The 22,543-nt window shown below is 48.4% G+C and overlaps 1 protein-coding gene across 1 annotated transcript in view; it reads right to left on the reverse strand.

Moving 5' to 3' along the window:
- The window catches only part of LOC142255825 (NXPE family member 1-like), a gene marked incomplete at its 5' end in the record, with an annotated part of 47,196 nt that overhangs the window by 18,298 nt on the left and 6,355 nt on the right, over nucleotides 1-22,543 (reverse strand). The window contains 2 exons of the mRNA XM_075327270.1: nucleotides 4,773-4,834; nucleotides 9,360-10,045. Coding sequence (XP_075183385.1) covers nucleotides 4,773-4,834; nucleotides 9,360-10,045 — 748 coding nt within the window. The remainder of the gene's footprint in view (nucleotides 1-4,772; nucleotides 4,835-9,359; nucleotides 10,046-22,543) is intronic.

The raw sequence follows: 22,543 nt of genomic DNA on the forward strand, positions 1-22,543 counted from the left end.
GACGCAGATGCAAATAAATAGCGGTGCTCCGCCCCCGAAAACACAGCTGATTTATTAGACTGTCTTTATGGAGGGGGAGAGGGTGTGAAGAAAAAAAAATGCTGACAGGTGCCTAATGCCAAGTATGGTGGGGGCCCCCTTAGAAGCTCTTTTGGTGGGGGCCCCTGGGCTGGAGCCCCACCTGCCCCGCCTATAATCCGGCCCTGCTGACACAGGTACAGGATACAGGCAGGCAGGGACTCAGATGCAGGATATAGGCTGCTGTAGCGCCCCTGAGACTGGGTGCTACAGGATATTGTATGTCGTGCCCCAGGGCAGTCAGGCTGCTTGGATCCGGACGATCCGTGGCTCGAGGGGTTCCGGATCCGGGGGCACCGTCAACCAGTTTTAATTGAAAAATGAAAGAAAAAATAAAAATAAAGTCTGACTACGTCACTCGTGGTTTGCGGCCAGGTTAACATGGAGGCGCAGCACAATGAAGCAGTCCAGACAGATAGTGCAGTTTGATTGTCTTTACTTTCTGGATTCAAGCCCTAGGGATGTACTGGATCCCAGGTGCGCCTGTGTCCTTGATGGCTGTGCCAGCCAACCTGGTGCCACTCTCCCCCCTTTGCACTCTGGTGTATGTGGGTCCTCCCTGGCGTAGAGCACTTGGAGGTCCTCCTGGTGTCTGTGTCCTGCCGCATGCAGCTTGGACTATTTAAGGAAATATGTCCTTTTCCTCCCTTTGCTGCTGATGCCTCGGACGTTAGTGGTGGCAGATAAGTCCTGGAAACCCACCCGCTTGACAGAGTTAACAGATGGCTTGAAGTCATGATCTGTTCTGGGATCTTCAACCTGTGCGTGCAAGTACTGGAACTCTGTCCTTGGAGCTTGCTCTCTCGCTCTCCAGCTACTTTTCTCCTCTGAGTGGCTGATCTTTCTACTCAGGTCTTTGCAGAGTCTTTGCTACTTTCAATGTGTCTCAAGATTCCTTTGACTGTCTTGACACCTGTCTCTTTACTACCGCACACTTCTCTCCACAACTCCTTCCTCTTTCACTTCCTTTCTCTGACTACTAGCTAGCCACACTTTCAGGTCACTCGCTCTTCTCTCAGGTCTGGTCCCTCCCTTCCCAGTTGGCTGCCTGTTAGCCCACAGTGCCCAGCCCTGTCATCTGGCTCTAAGGGGGTTCTCCCACCATGGTTGTCAGTGTATATGTTCTGGTGTGCTAGTGTGTGTACTGACTGGCACAGTCATGTAGGACCTGGGCTGTTACCTTGTTGTTACCTTATTTTTGTGACACCTGGTTACCGCAGGGGCGTCACATTGTATTTTATGTATTTTTATGTATTTTATAATGTCCATCCACCCTGAGCAGGAAGAGGTTAAAGCCTGGTAAGTTCCGTTTCCTGCTTCACACAGCCTCACACACACAGACAGACTGACAGAGGGAACATTCTTTACGTGGGGGCATGTGCATGGAGGGACTTGTAGAGCAGACAGCTTGGTTTCACTTTACTTCAGAATGCTTGGAGAGACCAGTGAGAGAGGACATGCAGTGACCAGCTCCCTGAGATCTCTCTCTCAGGGAGGCAGAGTAGAGGAACTACCAGTTCCAGACCGGTTCATACACCCTTTCCTTATCTGGGACCGGGAGAGTGGATGGCTGAGGACCCCTAAGCTGAGAGAGATGCCAGTTAGGAGGCTCCAGGTCCATTAGTCAACAGAGACTTGGAATGGGAGAGGTGACTAGCCAGGAAGGAGTTGAAAGCCTGGGACCGGTAGTTGTGTGGCATGTAGGAGAAGAGGGTTACAGAGGGTTACAGAAGAGTGGCAGACTAGTGGGTCCCAAGAGCTCCAGAGACCAGGAAGGGACCACCACACGAGAACACAGAAGGAGAAAGCCCACAGGCTGCCCTACCAGACTTTGACGTCTGCTCTGCCTGGGAACGAACGGAGTCATTGCAATAAAGACCCGCATCCTGGGTGCGACATAAAGAACTGTGAGTAAACAAATCTGAAACCCGCAACCCAGTGACTCTGACTCTGTTTGTCGTCGCCTTGTGATCTTTTGATTCCCAGTTCCCCGTTCTCCCTCCCGGGGGCCACTCTGCCTGTGGGGAGCGATATCATCCTGGCTGCACCCCAACATCTCCCCCCGTGAGGTACCCTGCACCGGCGGCCTTATCCCTGGCCGCACATGACAGGTGGCGTAGTCGACATCATCCGTTCCACTCCTGGAGGGGGAAAGGCCAGAGGAAGGGTCCGGAGTGGAGGAGGCCGGGACCCCAGTCACCACTGTAACCAGTGACATCCTCTCAAGGAACAATCATTGCTAACACCCTTTTACTGTGCCCCACGGGGCCACGGAACCAGGTCAGGCTACGATCTCTGCAAACCACTGGCCCGGTGACTGGTATACAAGGTACGAATTTAAGCTCCTATCTTCTGCTCCATGGGGTGTCACACTGGCATAGACACAGGTTACAGGCAGGTACAGACATGGGTACAGGATACAGGCAGGTACGGATACTAGTGCATGATCTGGGCTGGTACCAGGGAACAGACAGGACAGTTCCAGGGAACAGAGACAAGAGAGGAACAGCAGAGCAGAACTGGTAGCATGCAGGATTGGTGCTGGAGGCTAGGAGAGCAGGGCAGACAGACAACACCAACACACTGGTTAGGATCAGAATCCTAATGCATTGTTCTGGTCCCTCCCATCAGGGGGAGGAGCCTTAAGCACCTGGTGCATCCCAGTGATAGGTTGGGGACACCATAGCAAGGTGCGCATACTTCCTCATAAAAGGACCGGAAGCATGTGGACGCGCCCCCTAGGCTGGAGGCCAGGAAACCCCACACAACATGTGCAAGGCCTGGGACCTAGGCAGGAGTTGAAGACCACACACACGTGGGATGAGCAGAGGACTGCACTACATGTGGATGTCAATGAAGGGAAGCAGAGCACGAGAGACATGGGTGGCCATGAAGGGACGAGCCGAGGACCATGCAACATGAAGATGGCCGTGCGAGAGGGCAGAAGACCATGCGACATGTGGACAGGCATGCAGGTAAGCAGAGGACCGCACACTACGAGGATCGCCATGCAGGAAAGCATGAGGGAGCAGGGACATGGTGCTAGGACGCTGAGGAGTGCGGACACACTAGGGAAACTTCACTATATCTCCAATGTTGGCCCATGAAAAGATATAAAAAAATATTTTGAAAAATGCGATGGGTGTAGAGTTGAGCGGACCCATTGAAGTTTGGATTCAGCTGGTGGAGCCAAACTTTAGATAAAGTTCTGTTATGGCCCGGGCTTGACCTGTACCCTATGTTAAATAATTGATTGGACAGTTCGGCTCTCTGTCCACATGCCATAAACAGAGCACTTCCGGGGGAGGGAGGATTTTATTTATTTATTTTTGTACACATAGCATCCAATAAAGCTGTTGTTACCACCAGTGTACGGCATTCAAACACTGGAAGCGGCTCTCACGGAGCTGAGCACCAAGCATACAAACACCAAACTTTAGTCCGCTGATCTCAAGAGGGGTGTACTCAATTTTGTGATATACTATACACTTATGAATGATATATACGATATATCAGAAGCTCATGTTGAATTTGCTTGCCTTTTGAATGCGGATATGTGATGCCCTGGCCTATCAGGTCGTCACAGGGTATTGTGCAACCTGCCCTTCGGCATGATATCCAATCCTCCTTGGTTATGGATCCCTGTTCTTTGGTGTTACTGAAATCAAAGCCAATCAAAATCCTAGGAACACTTCCCACCACACCCACCAGACACACCATTGGGGGGCCTGAAGGGAATAGGGCCACCCACTTGGGGGGTTGGTAAGGGGAGGTGAGAAGTGTCAAAAAGTAGACAGTGGGAAGGTGACTCTTGAAAGGAGAGGTCACAGGTGGGAGCTGGGCTCCTGAGTCCTAGGTGGCAGATGTTGGTCTGGACCTGGTAGGAGCTGGAACCCCGGTCGCAGGGGATCGTGTCAAGGAGCATGGATCTGCCGAGGAGGGCAGCCGGTGGCCTTGAGCCATCTCTGAGCAGGGGCCAGGGCATGATGGGGTACGTGGACCCTAGGCCAGGAAGTAGCTTCAAGCGTCCTGGTAATTTACCCGATGGGGGTGAAGCCTTCAAGATTCATCCCTCACCTGCTCCAAAATCGGGGTACTAGCGCACCGATGGGATAGGACTTTACCACATACAGTCTAGAAAATCTCGAACGTGAACCCTGAGAGCAAGCTCACTCCGTTAGCCATACGGGTGAGCGGGATTCGACTAGTGCTATACTAAAGGGTCCAACAGTGACAAAGGTGCCAAAGAAAAGGCCATGGGTCAACAAGTAACACCAAGGACACGGATCCCAGCGTGCTCCCTCCTAGCTGCAGAGGTACTCATAATTCTGGTTTACAAGCTGTCGGTGTCCTGGACTGAGTGAGTATGCAGAAACCCTTTCCTCCCCAACGGCACCCCTTCACTACCATCACCGGGCCCCGGGGCACAAAACCCCTACCCACGGAGGGGTTAAAAACATCTTGCTGCCATACCACCGCCACCGGGTTCCCCCAACAGCAGCGGTGGTACCCTACACCTTACCACGCACCGTGGGTGGCATCACGAACTTTCCTAATCCCTTGTACATGCACCCCCACTCCTTTTAATTTGAGTGTCCGCGCGAACCCCCGGGTCCGGAGACACCTCGAGCCACCGCGGTTCCATATCCGAGCGGTTTGGCCGCTGCTACGGGGGGCGGTACAGATATACTTACTATTGCAGAGAACGACATCAAGTGGTTGAATATTTACAGGAATTTCCACTCTGACGTTTGACCTAAGTAGAAAAAAGAAGGTAATTTAATTTAGCAAAAATATTTTCTAAAAACTGTGACATATATTGCCATAAAATCTAAATTATACACCGTGTACACAATTATTAGGCAAATGAGTATTTTTGACCATATCCTCATGTTTATGGATATTTTCCAATTTCAAGTTGTATACACTTAAATACTTATTGGATGAAGCAGATCAGGTGATGATGTGTATTTGCGTAATGAGGAGGGAACAGCCTAAGGATACAACACTCTTTATCAAGATGTCCAGAATTATTAGGCAGATTCTTTTTTTCCAGGCAAAATGGTCCAAAGAGAGATTTAATTTACTCTGAAAAGTCTAAAAGTCTAAGGGATGCTGCACTCTTATAACAGGACCATCAAAAGATTTGTTGTAAATAGTCAACAGGTGGAGGTGGGGTACTGCAAAGGGCTTGTAATATTGAAGATGAGCTAGTTATAAATATATATTTATACAGCACTATTAATTCCACAGCACTTTACATACATTGGCAACACTGTCCCCATTGGGGCTCACAATCTAGAGTCCCTGTCTGTATGTTTTTGGCGTGTGGGAGGAAACTGGAGAACCAGGAGAAAACCCACGCAAACACAGGGAGAACATACAAACTCCTTGCAGATGTTGTCCTTGGTGGGATTTGAACCCAGGACCCCAGCGCTGCAAGGCTTCTAACCACTGAGCCACCGTGCCGCTAATTGGACCTTTTTGTACTGAAGATGGGTTCAAAATAAACTCCCTAACCCACTGCTAGTTTTTAGAAGACATTTTCTTTATGCTGTGGTAAAGGAAAAAGTTTGCAACTTTCAAGAAAGCCATGAGATTTGAACAAGACAATGCTCAATTTATAAACTCATCCCTTTGTGAAAATGTAAAATATGGGGCAAAAACAATTTTTTTGTTGTAAAAATGTAGTTATTTTTCTTTATGGAATAAATGGTATATAATTCTGTGGCACACGTGTCAATATGATCACGGCACCCTTACTTAAATTCATTGGGTGGTGTGGTTTGTAAGATGGGCTTTCTTATGGGGACGTTCTGCTATTCTAGTACCTCAGGAGCTCTGTCAATGTGACATGGTACCTTTAAACCATTCCAGTAAAATGGTAACCCTACCCTTCTGACTTTTACTTTGTCATACTCAGAAGAAATTGAGTAACATATTATACAGTTCATGTTCTCCCATTACCTTATTGAAAATTGAAAACTTGGGGCTAAAGAAACCTTTTAGTGGAAAAAATGGTAATTTTCATTTACTCAGCTCATTGTTATATAACTCAGTAAATTAAAATGCTCTCTAATTCTGTAGATGAATGTCCCGAAAGGTATTTATATATAAACTTGGCTTTTATTGATGCGAAACATATCAGGCTGACAAAAACAAAGGTTGAAAACATGATTGACAATAGAAAAAGAATGGATGAAATAGGGGGATGGACATACCTGTCTGTTGAGCCTCATGTTAAAGGGAAAGTCTTGTCCCAAAAAAAAAAATTCAATAACTGAAAAAATGTAAGGTATTAATGTGTTAATGTTTTGTTTAAATATTATTATTTGTTTTTAATTGAGCAAAATATAAAAAAAATAAAAAGTTTGATATTTTCCATTGTTAAACACTAGGGGGAGCAGCTACTGAAATCCTACAGAAATCCCACTGTAGAAATAGCCTGGATTACAGCTGCAGTAAAGTGGGCAGAGTCTGCTCTCCTGTGTGTGATGTCACAGCTGCCCCTCCCAATCTGGGGGTTTTCAAAGGATAATAGAGAATGAAATTTAGGATCACAGTGCGTAGCCATTTTGTTGGTGACCAGAAATGTGTCAAGTGTCACCAAGGACAGCAGGAGTATCACACAGGATAGGATTAGATACACAGCTCAGCAGACAGTATCACACAGGATAGGATTAGATACACAGCTCAGCAGACAGTATCACACAGGATAGGATTAGATACATGGCTCAGCAGACAGTATCACACAGGATGGGATTAGATACACGGCTCAGCAGACCGTATCACACAGGATATGATTAGATACACAGCTCTGCAGACAGTATCACACAGGACAGGGTTAGATACACAGCTCAGCAGACAGTATCACACAGGATAGGATTAGATACATGGCTCAGCAGACAGTATCACACAGGATAGGATTAGATACACGGCTCAGCAGACAGTATCACACAGGATAGGATTAGATACACAGCTCTACAGACAGTATCACACAGGATAGGATTAGATACACAGCTCAGCAGACAGTATCACACAGGATAGTATTAGATACACAGCTCTGCAAACAGTATCACACAGGACAGGATTAGATACACAGTTCTGCAGACAGTATCACATGGGATAGGATTAGATACACGGCTCAGCAGACAGTATCACACAGGATAGGATTAGATACAGAGCTCTGCAGACAGTATCACACAGGATAGGATTAGATACATAGCTCAGCAGACAGTATTGAACATGGTGAGATTAGATACAGTAGTTTTGCAGACAGTATCACACATGGGGCTTAGATACACCAGTTGCACATGGGCAGGTGTTGATGGTTCTTTCCCCTTGGGCGCAGACATTTTGCAGATCTGACAGATTAGGATCCAGACGTCCGTCAGTTTTTCAGTGAATTCCAGATTCTTTGATCCGATCGTGTCATGTGTCACGGAGGGAGGGGGTGGGAAGGGGGTGTCATTCGACACTAACGGCGGGGGAAGGGGAGGGGAGGCAGCGGCAAGAGAGGGTGTCTTTAGAGACAGAGACGGTAACGGCGAGGGGAGGGGCGTCAGCAGTAGTGGGGGGAGAGCTAGGCTGGGTAGAGCAAGGGAGGGGGTGTCATTGGAGTCGGTAACGGGCAGGGAGAGGGGAGGGGAGGCGGCTCGACGCCCCGTACTCACACATCCCGGCGGTTGACATGGGTAAAGTGGAGCAAATAGAATATGCTGTGAGCTCCACAATGATGGCGCTAATCTCCTCCCTCTGCTGTGATCTGGGCAGGCCAGGGGGGCGCGTCCAGGTCACAGCAGACGCCTACTCTAACGTTACTAAATGGGGTCGGACCCCGACCATTGTTCTCTATGCACAGGGGCTGCCATAAAGGAGTAACTGTCGTTACACACAGCAAATCCAATATGGCAGCCCCCACTGCCTTCAATAAAATTAGAATTAAATAAAAAAAGTAAATAAGCAGCGATTTTAATTTTGTATTAAAAATACTTGATTTCATAACCACTATTAAAACAAAAATAAAAAACCACGACACCCTTCCTTTTAAAGGCAGTAAGTTAACAAAAGGGTATATAAAAAAGTCCTGCAGTTTCTTATCGTATGATATCTTTCGCATTGTTTAATTGCATTGCCTGTGTTGTATTTACTACATACGTCTGTTATAACCTCTATTGACTAATGCGGGCGTCACACTTGACGATCTATCGTGCGATGTGTCGTCGGGGTCACGGTTTCCGTGATGCACATCCGGCATCGTTCACGACGTCGTCTCATGTGACACCTACGTGCGACTCCAAATCAGTTATAAATCGTGGATCGTGTACTCGTCGCTCATTTTTAAAAAATTGTTTAATCTTATTTACACAGGTTGTTCATCGTTCCCGGGGCACCACACGTTGCTCTGTGTGACACCCAGGGAACGATGAACACAGCTTACCTGCGTCCCGCGGCACCCACCGGCTATGAGGAAGGAAGGAGGTGGGCGGGATGTTTATGTCTCGCACATCTCCGCCCCTTCGCTTCTATTGGCCGGCGGCTGTGTGACGTCAAACATCCCTCCCCCTTCAGGAAGAGGATGTTCGCCGCCCACAGCGAGGTCGCTCAGCAGGTAAGTACGTGTGACGGCGGTTTAACGACTTTGTGCGACACGGGCAGCGATTTGCCCGTGAAGCACAATCGATGAGGGCGGGTACGATCGCTCGTGCAATCGCACGATAGATCGTACTGTGTGAAGCCCACCTTACTGCCACATTAACTTTAAAATGAAGCTCTACAGACAGGTATTGTGTGTTTTGAGATTATATTATTTATCTGCAGACACTGCCTTGTTTATATACTTATTGTGCATTCTAATATATATACATACAGCAGCCTCTATATTAAATATATATTTTCATTATATAAATAATATTTTCAGCCAGCAGATGGTGTTTGATGGGAACTGTTAATGTGTGATTGGTGGGGATGTAGTGCAGAACTGGACATTTTCCAAGAGTGGTGGTGAGAGTGTGGAAAGTGTAAGGGTTGAAGGCGGAGCTGGGATGGAGCATGGGGGGAGCCTCAAGGGGGCCCCAAGATTTTGCCATTATGGGGCCCTGAGATTCCTGGTGACAGCCCTGCTGTTTTGTAGGGCAATGCTGAAGGCTACATGGGGACTTTGAGCACAGCATGTGTCATGGGACCAAAGATAGTTGTCAGAGAGAGATTTACAATTATGCAAATAGATGAATGCATTCACTAAGATTAGACTATCTATTAGAAAATAAACGTTCACATACTGTGTAAGGAGACTGTTTGCCAGATCTGACAGTTGAGTAGCGAGAGTTTTCCAATTTTTAAATTCCGTATATGAATCACAGCTGAAATTCTGAGGTTTGACACAATAAAAGTATTCTTCATTTTCATGGTCCGCATATTCACAAAGTTCATCTTTCTTGTCAAGATCATATCCGCATTTTGTTATCATTTCTTTGCCTTCACTGGTAAATTTTCCTAAATAATCTACATTGCCATACCAGCTATTTCTTGACCTCCAGAGAGCAGCGACGGCTTCACTTGGGTGCATGAGAAATACAGTCACCACAACTTTACCTTCCCAAAATAAAGTAAAATCAATATGATAAGTTCCATTGTCCAAATCTTCAATTCTTCCTGAAGATCCGGCTCCCTTATCTGGGTTGGAAATTCTTGATCTGAGATAGTCACCTCCATAACTTTTCCTTTTTCCCAGATAGTCATACACGTCCACTTGTACGGTTAATTGATCCCCAACGCAATAACGATTTTGGGGGTTTTTAATGAACACTTTGCTATTTTGAGCACTAGTTGTAGTGTCGTTGTGGGTAAAAGTTACTTTGGGAATCCTCTGGTCTACCTGATTGAAGATTTCATTTATACGTGTTGTCAGTTCTGACACTTTCTTGGTGCTATTAATTATTATAATACTATTTTCTCTATTAGAACACTGAAAACAGAAAATAATATTATTAGAAGAAATAATGCAAATATTACAATTATCAGTAATAGATAAATTATATCAATATAGTACACTTAATTTAAATTTTCCTCTTTATCGTCTTCTTAAATGGGGTGTCCTGTGTTCTTAAAAAGGATGTCCAGTACTTTATTATTGATGGTCAATGTGTAGGATTAATCATCAATATCATATTGGTGGGTGGGTGACACCCAGCATCCCTGCCGATCAGCTGTTCAGTCGAATTGAAGTCAATGTGCAGTACCTGGCCTGGAACACTATACAGTGGATGAAGCTGTGTTGTGCAGCTCCGCAACCGATCACATCCAACCACCACTGACACCGAGAACAGCCGATCTGTGGGGATGCTGGGTGTCAGTGTTCTAGCAGTCTGGTATTTATGACCTGAGTGTTGAGGTGGATAATACAACACTCAATTCGCTAATACTTTGCTGAATCAATAACTGTAGATTTCCAAACTTTCTCTGGCACTAACATTAGCACAATAACTGTGCGCCAGGATGTTCATAACTTCGGTTTCAATGTCTGAGCACTTATCTGCACCACATCCACTCTTCCTAACAATTTCCTGTCTTCACTCCCCTCCCCTTTATGGGCATTTTTCATTAGTCAGGCTTTTTGAACCCTACTTTTACAGTATTTTGCATACTTATTTTTTTGTACTTTGAGAAAGAATGCCAGTCTGGAGCCAAAACCCATTGGGACAATAAAGAAGCATTTTGGAGCACAAAAGGCTTCTCATTTACCTCAGCAAAGACTGTAGAAAGCGATATATCATATTCCTCTACTATTATGCATGGTTCTAGGAAGTTTCGCCCCAGCTTTTCGCCCCCAAGTACATTTCGGCCCTGTATATTTCGCCCCCAGGATGATTCACCCCCCGGGAATGTTCGCCCTCGGATGTTTCGGCCCCAGCATTTTGCCTTCCATATTTCACACCCCCCACATTCCACCCCCCAATATTTCCCATCCGGATTTTTCTCTCCCAGATGTTTTGCCCACCACATTTTGGCCCCCACAGTTTGCTCTCGAATGTGTTGCAGACACCCCCCCCCCCAAACACACACACATTTTTCCCCTAGATGTTTCATTTTCAACATTTTGTCTTCAATATTTCACCTCCGGAATTTTCGCTCTCAGAGATGTTTTTTTTTGCCCCTGACTTTTCGCCCCCACATTTTGCCCCTCATATTTCACCCCCCAATGTTTCACCCCCCACTCACCCCCATTACACATCAAAGCCTATATAAAGTGAAAAGTATATTAAAGTGACTTTTGAGTCTTAGATAAATTTGATCAAGTTACAGGTTTTAATACTTAGACAATTTTGCAGCTAAAAACACAGCTCTCTAAACATACAATATGTGACTGGATACTAGAATTCAAAACAGTAGGCAATACCTCTCAGATAATCTACCAACTTTCTATTGTCACAGTCCTGTACAATGCGTTTAACCCTTGAAGAAACTGCGGCATATTTTTTGTTTCTCACAGTGGTGGTATTTCCTGCTATGATTTGAATAATTTAAGCTTTGGTGCCGTTGTCGCGGGCGGGGAGGAGGGTGTCGGCACACTACGCTCACCCCTTCTGCTCGGGTCCGGCAGCTGCTCAGTGGTGGCTCGAGCTGTGGGCCGGATCCCGGGGTTTCTCGAGCGACACTCCCCGCCCGTGAGTGAAAGGGGGTTTGTGGTTGGGTGTGGGGGATTGTTATAGTTCGTGACGCCACCCACGGTTGTGGTGATTTCACCACCGCTGCTCAATTCGGGGGTCCCGGGGATGGTGATGCGGAGCAGCCAGGTGTTGTGTTGTCTCTCCGTGGGTAGGGGTTGGTGATCCCGGGGCCCGGTGGTGGAGAAGGAGGTGCGGGGCCTGGTGGGCGCAGGGACGCGGGGGCAGCGCTGTGCCTTGCGGCACTGTGGTACTCACTCAGCCTGAGACATGGACACAGTTTGTACGGTAAACCAAACGGCTGGTAGGACGGTCCCACAGACGGCTGCACCTGCACTCCCGGTAGGTGATGGTGATGTCCCTCTTCCTTGCACCTATGTTTGACTGGTGGTAGCGGTGGATTCCCTCCGGTTACCCGCTCCCCGACTGCAATCTGGGCCGGAGGAGCTCTACACTTTGCCCGCAGGCGCTGGCCCTGAGAAACTGGTGCCGTGGCGGTGGCGGTGTCTCTCTGCTTCGGGTTGGGCTGTTGCCTTCAATCGGGACTTGGTTGTTGGGGGATCTACGTCCCCTTCACTGACGGATTCGGCAAATTTGGCGACTCCTAGCCTTGCCGGGGTCCGAGAGGCCCCTGCCCTGGTGCTGACTGTCCTTCGGAACACTGCTCCAGACCACCGGGCACACAGCCAACGGGGTCCTTCCAGGAACTTCCAAACGGTCCCCCTCCAGACAGTCACCGCCGTCGCTGACCTTGCTGATCTGGCCCTACACAAAGCTGGACCCTTCAGGCTTTCCTTCCTTCTGTCACTTCACTTGTTTTTCTCCTTTTTCACTTTCACCTAGTTGTTTACTTTTGCCCTGTCTAGGCTTCTCTGCTTTCTCTTGCCCTCCCTGGGCTCAACTGCCTGGTTTCTCCCGCCTCCAGAGTTGTGAGCTCCTCGGTGGGCGGAGCCAACCGCCTGGCCCACCCCCGGGTGTGCATCAACAGACTCCTGGAGGAAGGCAACAAGGATTTCTGGTTAGCATTGATGTGCCTACCTGGAGTGTGGGGTGTGGTGGTGTTGTGACCTGTGACCCCTGGCTTGCCCAGGGTGACACATTCCCCCTTAGCAAAATGCAGACCGTCCGCGGGCTGCTGTCCTACACCGGTTTTATTTTTTTTCTGAAAAAGGGGGTAACAAGGTTAAGCAAAACATGAATAACATTTTTAATAACTGTTCCCAAGACGGGAGGCACATTTACTTTTAACGTTGCAACGGTTTACGGCTACGGTTTCCGCTCTCTCCCACCCAAGCAACCTGGCCCTGATGCTGCCCCTAAAGCCCAGGCAGCACCCCTTGACCCACAGTCCAGCACAAGTTACCCGAGCGGGATCTGTCCTTCCCTCCAGAGGGTAGCCACCGGTTCCTTTGGTGGCTGGGCCCCAGCCTGCTCTGCTTAGGGCCCTCCCTCCAACCTGCCTCTCCGGAGGCGGCATTGCGGAAACGGTAACGGTAACCAACATATTTACAAGCCACTTAACGTTTGTGGTGCCCTGCAAGTTCACGGGCTTGTCCATGGATAGTTCCCATGCAAAACTTTAACGGTCCCTACTGGGACAACGGTGCCGGCTCCTGCCGGTTGCAAATCACAAAGACAATCTGGTGACTTTCACGGTATCATCATTTTTCTTATCATTCTTTTCAAAACTTTTAAACAAACAAACTTAAACTCAGTGGTGGTCCCAACGGGGACTGGACAACGGTGCTCCGCTGCCCTACTGGGTGTCTTCGTCCTCCTCACCCGGTTCGGGGTGGAAGGACACGGGCACCAGCCCCTCCAGTGCGTAGCAAGCACGGCGTGGAAGAGCCGCCCGATACCCGTTGCCTCCGGTTCGGGGAACATAAGTGGCCTCCATGCCAGGCAGGGCAACGACCCCCTCCTCTTCTTCTGACACAGGCTCGGTGTCAGGCCCGGAGTCGCTCTCTTCTGCCCCCGCCGCAGTCACAGAGGGGTGTACATCCGACGGGCCAGGTGCGGTGCAGCGCGCGAGCGAGTAGGACGGAGGTAACACAGGAGCCAGGGGCAGACCGGGTCCCTCAGCCGCAGCGGCCGGTCCCTCGGGGACACAGGGGCGTGGGTCATTCTCCAGCTCCTCCATCATGGCCTCCACTCCATACACTCGCGCCACAGCAACTAGGGCCTCCACCTCCGCGGCCCACTGCTCCATCAGCCCGCCGATCTGACTCTGGTAGCGACGGCAGATCCCCGCCGCCCGGGCCCTCAACCATGCTGCTGTTCCAGACACCGGCTCGGTAGTCTCTTCAGAACTAGGTGGGGCAGACATCTCGGCAGTCGTGCTTTCCAGGAACCCAGTATGGCTGCAGAGTCCTGGCGTCCCTGCTTTTATAGCTGCAGCTACATGCGTCCAGCCGCCATCGCGTCCCCCTTAGCTCTTTCCGGCCCCTCCTCTCTCGGGGCCGGGTTTTGGCCTTCGCGCCTCTACTACTCGAGAAGACGCTCGAGCGGGAACTTTTCGCGCCAAAGATGGCGGCTTCTGAAATTTTTCTGCCGGATACCTCCGGCGGTAACAGGGCGCACCTCTACCAGACGGCAGAGCGGTAAGATCCTGTTCGTGACGCCAAGTTGTCGCGGGCGGGGAGGAGGGTGTCGGCACACTACGCTCACCCCTTCTGCTCGGGTCCGGCAGCTGCTCAGTGGTGGCTCGAGCTGTGGGCCGGATCCCGGGGTTTCTCGAACGACACTCCTCGCCCGTGAGTGAAAGGGGGTTTGTGGTTGGGTGTGGGGGATTGTTATAGTTCGTGACGCCACCCACGGTTGTGGTGATTTCACCACCGCTGCTCAATTCGGGGGTCCCGGGGATGGTGATGCGGAGCAGCCAGGTGTTGTGTTGTCCCTCCGTGGGTAGGGGTTGGTGATCCCGGGGCCCGGTGGTGGAGAAGGAGGTGCGGGGCCTGGTGGGCGCAGGGACGCGGGGGCAGCGCTGTGCCTTGCGGCACTGTGGTACTCACTCAGCCTGAGACATGGACACAGTTTGTACGGTAAACCAAACGGCTGGTAGGACGGTCCCACAGACGGCTGCACCTGCACTCCCGGTAGGTGACGGTGATGTCCCTCTTCCTTGCACCTATGTTTGACTGGTGGTAGCGGTGGATTCCCTCCGGTTACCCGCTCCCCGACTGCAATCTGGGCCGGAGGAGCTCTACACTTTGCCCGCAGGCGCTGGCCCTGAGAAACTGGTGCCGTGGCGGTGGCGGTGTCTCTCTGCTTCGGGTTGGGCTGTTGCCTTCAATCGGGACTTGGTTGTTGGGGGATCTACGTCCCCTTCACTGACGGATTCGGCAAATTTGGCGACTCCTAGCCTTGCCGGGGTCCGAGAGGCCCCTGCCCTGGTGCTGACTGTCCTTCGGAACACTGCTCCAGACCACCGGGCACACAGCCAACGGGGTCCTTCCAGGAACTTCCAAACGGTCCCCCTCCAGACAGTCACCGCCGTCGCTGACCTTGCTGATCTGGCCCTACACAAAGCTGGACCCTTCAGGCTTTCCTTCCTTCTGTCACTTCACTTGTTTTTCTCCTTTTTCACTTTCACCTAGTTGTTTACTTTTGCCCTGTCTAGGCTTCTCTGCTTTCTCTTGCCCTCCCTGGGCTCAACTGCCTGGTTTCTCCCGCCTCCAGAGTTGTGAGCTCCTCGGTGGGCGGAGCCAACCGCCTGGCCCTCCCCCGGGTGTGCATCAACAGACTCCTGGAGGAAGGCAACAAGGATTTCTGGTTAGCATTGATGTGCCTACCTGGAGTGTGGGGTGTGGTGGTGTTGTGACCTGTGACCCCTGGCTTGCCCAGGGCGACACACCATCCTTCAACATCATTATTTGTTCGATGTTGATCGTTCAATGTTCGTTCATACACATTTCAGAGTTGAACCGGAAACAAAGGTGTTTGACGTCCTCACAATGAATAAAAAATCCATTTTGCTTCAGATTTTCTGATTTGATAACAGAAACCTAAAACTGAATTAAAATCTAGTGTGAAGGGCGGTGTGTATGACACATTGCCTGTAATTGGCCGGCGTCTCGCTCTCCCGCTGTAGCTCTAACAAACACTGTCTGCTATTGGGCAGCAGGCAGTGTTGCATTGTGAGAACCTTCAAGCACATCCGTGCCACTCCATACTATGGAGAGCAGTTTTTGCTCCATCCGTATTTTTTGAGGCTCCATAGAAGTGAATTGATCGGCAAAAAAAGTGCACAGATGTATTTTAAAAATAATATGTATGTGTGAACGGCCTAATTATGAGGATCATGAAACTTTGTATGTGGGCTGCAGGGGTTTATGTGCCAGGGCTGCTTTTTAGTCCCAGTCCATCCCTGCTGACAATTGACTCAGTTTATGGGGCGTATAGGGGGTGATACTGCTTCTTTAATGAAATTGCTTTTATACAATGTTAAAAGTTGCCTACCTGAGTCATGTAGAAGGAACTGCTGCTGAATGCCATTAATATTGATCTCCTGGAACTCCTGGGAGATAACAAGCTGATCAAGGGTTTGAGGCAACCTTGAGATATTACCCAGTTGCCTTGATAATCTTATCGTTCTCTTCAGTGAGTCTTTTTTTGGGAGAAGAGTGAGAACATTACAATGAGCTCCTGAAATAACTTCTGCAAGAATCTGTTGTGGGGTCTCCTGCGTTCTCCTTGCCCTAGTGACCGCTTGATTGACAATTCGGATTGCTTCAGGTCTTGCTGCTTGTGCTGCATGGTTGTGGTCCACACACGTCCCTTGCAAGTCAAACGTTTTTTACACACCTAAATAGCATGCACGTTGCCAGCCGTTTGTTTTGAAAATAGATAAATATGATTGATTTTCATAGACCAACTTCTTCCCACGTTTGGATAAAACTGAATCCATAGTTGAATGATAAAGGTTGTGGAAGGTGCCTGCTTTTCTGTGCTGGTGTCCTAGACACTGCTATATTCTGATGTACAGATGGAATAAAACCCATCTCTTGCAGGACACCTGACATGCAAATTGTTACAAAAGTTGCAAACAAATACAGGTCACTACTGGGTCAGGTAAAGGTAATAAAATGTTTATATTTGAGGCCTTGTGCACACATGTCTGCATGTACATAACAAATATGCAAAAATGTGCATGAAATTACATTATAGGGGTATGCAATACCCTTTCATTACTTTTTTTTTTAACCTCATGTGTACCTATGATATATGTGCAGACACACATGTGAATGAGGCAGTGGAGTTTCTCACAATCCCACCTTCATCTACAATCATCTTCACCTACTATCTTGATAGAATTCCTGAAGTAGCCAGGCGATGAGGAGCTGCACAGTTAAGGGCCCGTCGGGGTGAAATGTGGGGCGCAAAAGGTCTGGGGGCAAAAGATCTGTGGTCAACAGGTGGGGGCAAAACATCAGGAGCGAAACATCTGTGGGCAAAACATACGGGGGTGAAATGTGGGAAATGGGCGGGAAAGGGCAAAACATCCGGGAGCGAAACACTGGGAGCGAAACATACGGGGGTGAAATATGGGAAATGGGCAGGGGGGCGAAACGCTGGGAGCGAAACATCCGGGGGCGAACATTCCTGGGGGCTAATCATCCTGGGAATCATGTAAGTCAATGCTGGTTACCGGAGGCACAGCAATGATTGGACACGGAATAAGTATAATGACAATGTTTATTTTTAACTATATTCTTTATTTTACAGCCCCACTCATCCCTTAACTGTAAAGCCCACTTTACACGTTGCAATTAGTTGTACAATCGCATTTGCGATGTGACACGCCCAGGTTGCATACGGGATCTATGAGATTTCACGTTGGTCGTTCATTTGCTGTCACACGAGCGTTAGTAGTCTATGTTAAATTGGTCAATTTTGTGTGCGATCCTTTAGATCATGTGTTCTGTGACGTATGCATTGAGCACCTTTTTTTTTTTTTTTATTTATTGACTTGCCAAGCGTGTGTAATGTGTAGGGATGCGTTTTTACTATGTCATCTGCCATTCAGCTCTGCTACATGGCCGCTGACAGCAGCCACAGACAGCCATGTAGCAGCGGTGAATGGCAGATGACAGCAGACACAGACAGAGCCGCACTGTCAGAATGAACTCGGGTGAACCTCACCCGACTTCATTGTCATGCTGCGGCTCTGTCTGTGTCGCGCCCTGATTAGCGGTCACCTGTGAAGACTCACCGGTGACCGCTAAACTCCTGAGTAACTGAAGTTAGCAGCCCTCTCTCATACTCACCAATCCCCGATCCCCGGCGCTGCACGGCATTCACACTGCTCCGGCGGCTTTTACTGTTTTGAAAAAGCCGGCCGCCCATTAAACAATTTCGTATTCCCTGCTTTCCCCGCCCACCAGCGCCTATGATTGGTTACAGTGAGACACGCCCCCACTCTGAGTGACAGGTGTCACACTGCACCCAATCACAGCAGCCGGTGGGCGTGTCTATACTGTGTAGTGAAATAAATAATTAAATAATTTAAAAAAACGGCGTGCGGTTCCCCCCATTTTTAAAACCAGCCAGATAAAGCCATACGGCTGAAGGCTGGTATTCTCAGGATGGGGAGCTCCACGTTATGGGGAGCCCCCCACCCTAACAATATCAGCCAACAGCCGCCCAGAATTGCCGCATACATTATATGCGACAGTTCTGGGACTGTACCCGGCTCTTCCCAATTTGCCCTGGTGCGTTGGCAAATCGGGGTAATAAGGAGTTATTGGCAGCCCATAGCTGCCAATAAGTCCTAGATTAATCATGTCAGGCGTCTATGAGACACCCTCCATGATTAATCTGTAAGTTACAGTAAATAAACACACACACCAGAAAAAATCCTTTATTAGAAATAAAAACACACACATATACCCTGGTTCACCACTTTAATCAGCCCCAAAAAGCCCTCCTTGTCCGGCGTAATCCAGGATGATGCAGCGTCGCTTCCACCGCAGCTGCATGGAGGTGACCGGAGCCGCAGCAGACACAGCCGCTCCGGTCACCTCCACACAGCAAATGAACACAGCCGCGCGATCAGCTGCTGTCACTGAGGTTACCCGCGGCCACCGGTGGATGCAGCGGTGGCCGCGGGTAACCTCAGTGACAGCAGCTGATCGCGCGGCTGTGTTCATTTGCTGTGTGGAGGTGACCGGAGCGGCTGTGTCTGCTGCGGCTCCGGTCACCTCCATGCAGCTGCGGTGGAAGCGACGCTGGATCATCCTGGATTACGCCGGACAAGGAGGGCTTTTTGGGGCTGATTAAAGTGGTGAACCAGGGTATATGTGTGTGTTTTTATTTCTAATAAAGGATTTTTTCTGGTGTTTGTGTTTATTTACTGTAACTTACAGATTAATCATGGAGGGTGTCTCATAGACGCCTGACATGATTAATCTAGGACTTATTGGCAGCTATGGGCTGCCAATAACTCCTTATTACCCCGATTTGCCAACGCACCAGGGCAAATCGGGAAGAGCCGGGTACAGTCCCAGAACTGTCGCATATAATGTATGCGGCAATTCTGGCCGGCTGTTGGCTGATATTGTTAGGGTGGGGGGCTCCCCATAACGTGGAGCTCCCCATCCTGAGAATACCAGCCTTCAGCCGTATGGCTTTATCTGGCTGGTTTTAAAAATGGGGGGAACCGCACGCCGTTTTTTTTAATTATTTAATTATTTATTTCACTACACAGTATAGACACGCCCACCGGCTGCTGTGATTGGGTGCAGTGTGACACCTGTCCCTCAGAGTGGGGGCGTGTCTCACTGTAACCAATCATAGGCGCTGGTGGGCGGGGAAAGCAGGGAATACGAAATTGTTTAATGGGCGGCCGGCTTTTTCAAAACAGTAAAAGCCGCCGGAGCAGTGTGAATGCCGTGCAGCGCTGGGGATCGGGGATTGGTGAGTATATGAGAGAGGGGGATAGACTGACATGGACAGAGAGTGAGGGACAGAGATAGTGACGGACTGACAGAGATTAGTGCATGACAGACATTGTGAGGCGCTTCAGAACGCAGCTTTTCAGCTGCGCTCTGAAGCAGACCTTTTTTAAGCTGCGGTGCAGAGCGCACACCTGCGCACATAGCATCAGACAACAAAATCGTATGAGGGATGTCACACGTTACAATTGACTAGGTTCGTGCAACAAAACGCTCAATTCTAGAGAATGATACGATGTGTTTGCGATCAACGGTTTTGCGTTCAATCCTGATCGCATGTAGCTGTCACACGCAGATACCTCACAAACGATGCCGGATGTGCGTCACTTACAACTTGACCCCAACGACGGATTGTGAGATATATTGAAGCGTGTGTAGCGGGCTTTAAGCCCAAGATCGGTAATCGGACGCAAGATCATGTTATCTCAATCCTGATCTCGATCTTTACAAAACGATCGGGTGAGGCTGCCGATCTCGACCATCAGGGGAATCGCCCATCACTAATAATAAGCCTTGGACTTTCCCTCTAGGCTTTTCATGAAACAGCAACTAATTTCACACAATATCATCATTACTTCGGCTTCATCTTTTTAAAGCCTTGTTACCTCTACTCCCTTTATATAGAGCAGCCGGACGTAAATACAATAAGGATGGGTCGCTGCTCATGGGCCACTGCTGTGTGCTTGCCCCCCAGGCCAAAATTTGCCAGCCAGCCCCTTGTCATCGGGCATTGTAATATCCTAATATTAGTATTAATATTAGACTTTAGTAACCATCCGAATTGGCTTCATTAAGAAAGCCAGAAGCCAACCTGGTCTATTACCCTAGCGGTTGCGTTGATGGGTCAGTTGATTGTGTGCCTGTTCGTGTAATAGTGTATTCAAATCCTGCTTAGCTGTAAGGTAAGCCTCTCTAGAAGCGGGAGTGTTACATATTTTGAAGTCCTTATATGATTGAGTGAACCGGTCCAAGAGAGGCCGCAGGGAGGACAACAGTTTCTTTTTCTTCTGGGAAATATAAGAGATAATGTGCACTGTCTTGGCAGTGACCAAAAATAAGTTAATACAGTTAGGTCCAGAATTATTTGGACAGTGACACAAGTTTTGTTATTTTAGCTGTTTACAAAAACATGTTCAGAAATACAATTATATATATAATATGGGCTGAAAGTGCACACTCCCAGCTGCAATATGAGAGTTTTCACATCCAAATCGGAGAAAGGGTTTAGCAATCATAGCTCTGTAATGCATAGCCTCCTCTTTTTCAAGGGACCAAAAGTAATTGGACAAGGGACTCTAAGGGTTGCAATTAACTCTGAAGGCATCTCCCTCGTTAACCTGTAATCAATGAAGTAGTTAAAAGGTCTGGGGTTGATTACAGGTGTGTGGTTTTGCATTTGGAAGCTGTTGCTGTGACCAGACAACATGCGGTCTAAGGAACTCTCAATTGAGGTGAAGCAGAACATCCTGAGGCTGAAAAAAAAGAAAAAATCCATCAGAGAGATAGCAGACATGCTTGGAGTAGCAAAATCAACAGTCGGGTACATTCTGAGAAAAAAGGAATTGACTGGTGAGCTTGGGAACTCAAAAAGGCCTGGGCGTCCACGGATGACAACAGTGGTGGATGATCGCCGCATACTTTCTTTGGTGAAGAAGAACCCGTTCACAACATCAACTGAAGTCCAGAACACTCTCAGTGAAGTAGGTGTATCTGTCTCTAAGTCAACAGTAAAGAGAAGACTCCATGAAAGTAAATACAAAGGGTTCACATCTAGATGCAAACCATTCATCAATTCCAAAAATAGACAGGCCAGAGTTAAATTTGCTGAAAAACACCTCTTGAAGCCAGCTCAGTTCTGGAAAAGTATTCTATGGACAGATGAGACCAAGATCAACCTGTACCAGAATGATGGGAAGAAAAAAGTTTGGAGAAGAAAGGGAACGGCACATGATCCAAGGCACACCACATCCTCTGTAAAACATGGTGGAGGCAACGTGATGGCATGGGCATGCATGGCTTTCAATGGCACTTGGTCACTTGTGTTTATTGATGACATAACAGCAGACAAGAGTAGCCGGATGAATTCTGAAGTGTACCGGGATATACTTTCAGCCCAGATTCAGCCAAATGACGCAAAGTTGATCGGACGGCGCTTCATAGTACAGATGGACAATGACCCCAAGCATACAGCCAAAGCTACCCAGGAGTTCATGAGTGCAAAAAAGTGGAACATTCTGCAATGGCCAAGTCAATCACCAGATCTTAACCCAATTGAGCATGCATTTCACTTGCTCAAATCCAGACTTAAGACGGAAAGACCCACAAACACGCAAGACCTGAAGGCTGCGGCTGTAAAGGCCTGGAAAAGCATTAAGAAAGAGGAAACCCAGCGTTTGGTGATGTCCATGGGTTCCAGACTTAAGGCAGTGATTGCCTCCAAAGGATTCGCAACAAAATATTGAAACTAAAAATTTTTTTTTGGGTTTGGTTTATTTGTCCAATTACTTTTGACCTCCTAAAATGTGGAGTGTTTGTAAAGAAATGTGTACAATTCCTACAATTTCTATCAGATATTTTTGTTCAAACCTTCAAATTAAACGTTACAATCTGCACTTGAATTCTGTTGTAGAGGTTTCATTTCAAATCCAATGTGGTGGCATGCAGAGCGCAACTCGCGAAAATTGTGTCACTGTCCAAATATTTCTGGACCTAACTGTATCATCCAGATTATCAAGGTTGTCCTCCATGAAGGTCTCCCACCAACCGGATAGGTAGCACTTGAAATCATCAAAGGTGTAAAGATAAGAGGGAAAGCGGCAACAAAAAATATGGTTTTACTAGTAGGAA

The sequence above is a fragment of the Anomaloglossus baeobatrachus genome, chromosome 11 (assembly GCF_048569485.1).
Source record: "Anomaloglossus baeobatrachus isolate aAnoBae1 chromosome 11, aAnoBae1.hap1, whole genome shotgun sequence".
NCBI classification, from domain to species: Eukaryota; Metazoa; Chordata; class Amphibia; order Anura; family Aromobatidae; genus Anomaloglossus; species Anomaloglossus baeobatrachus.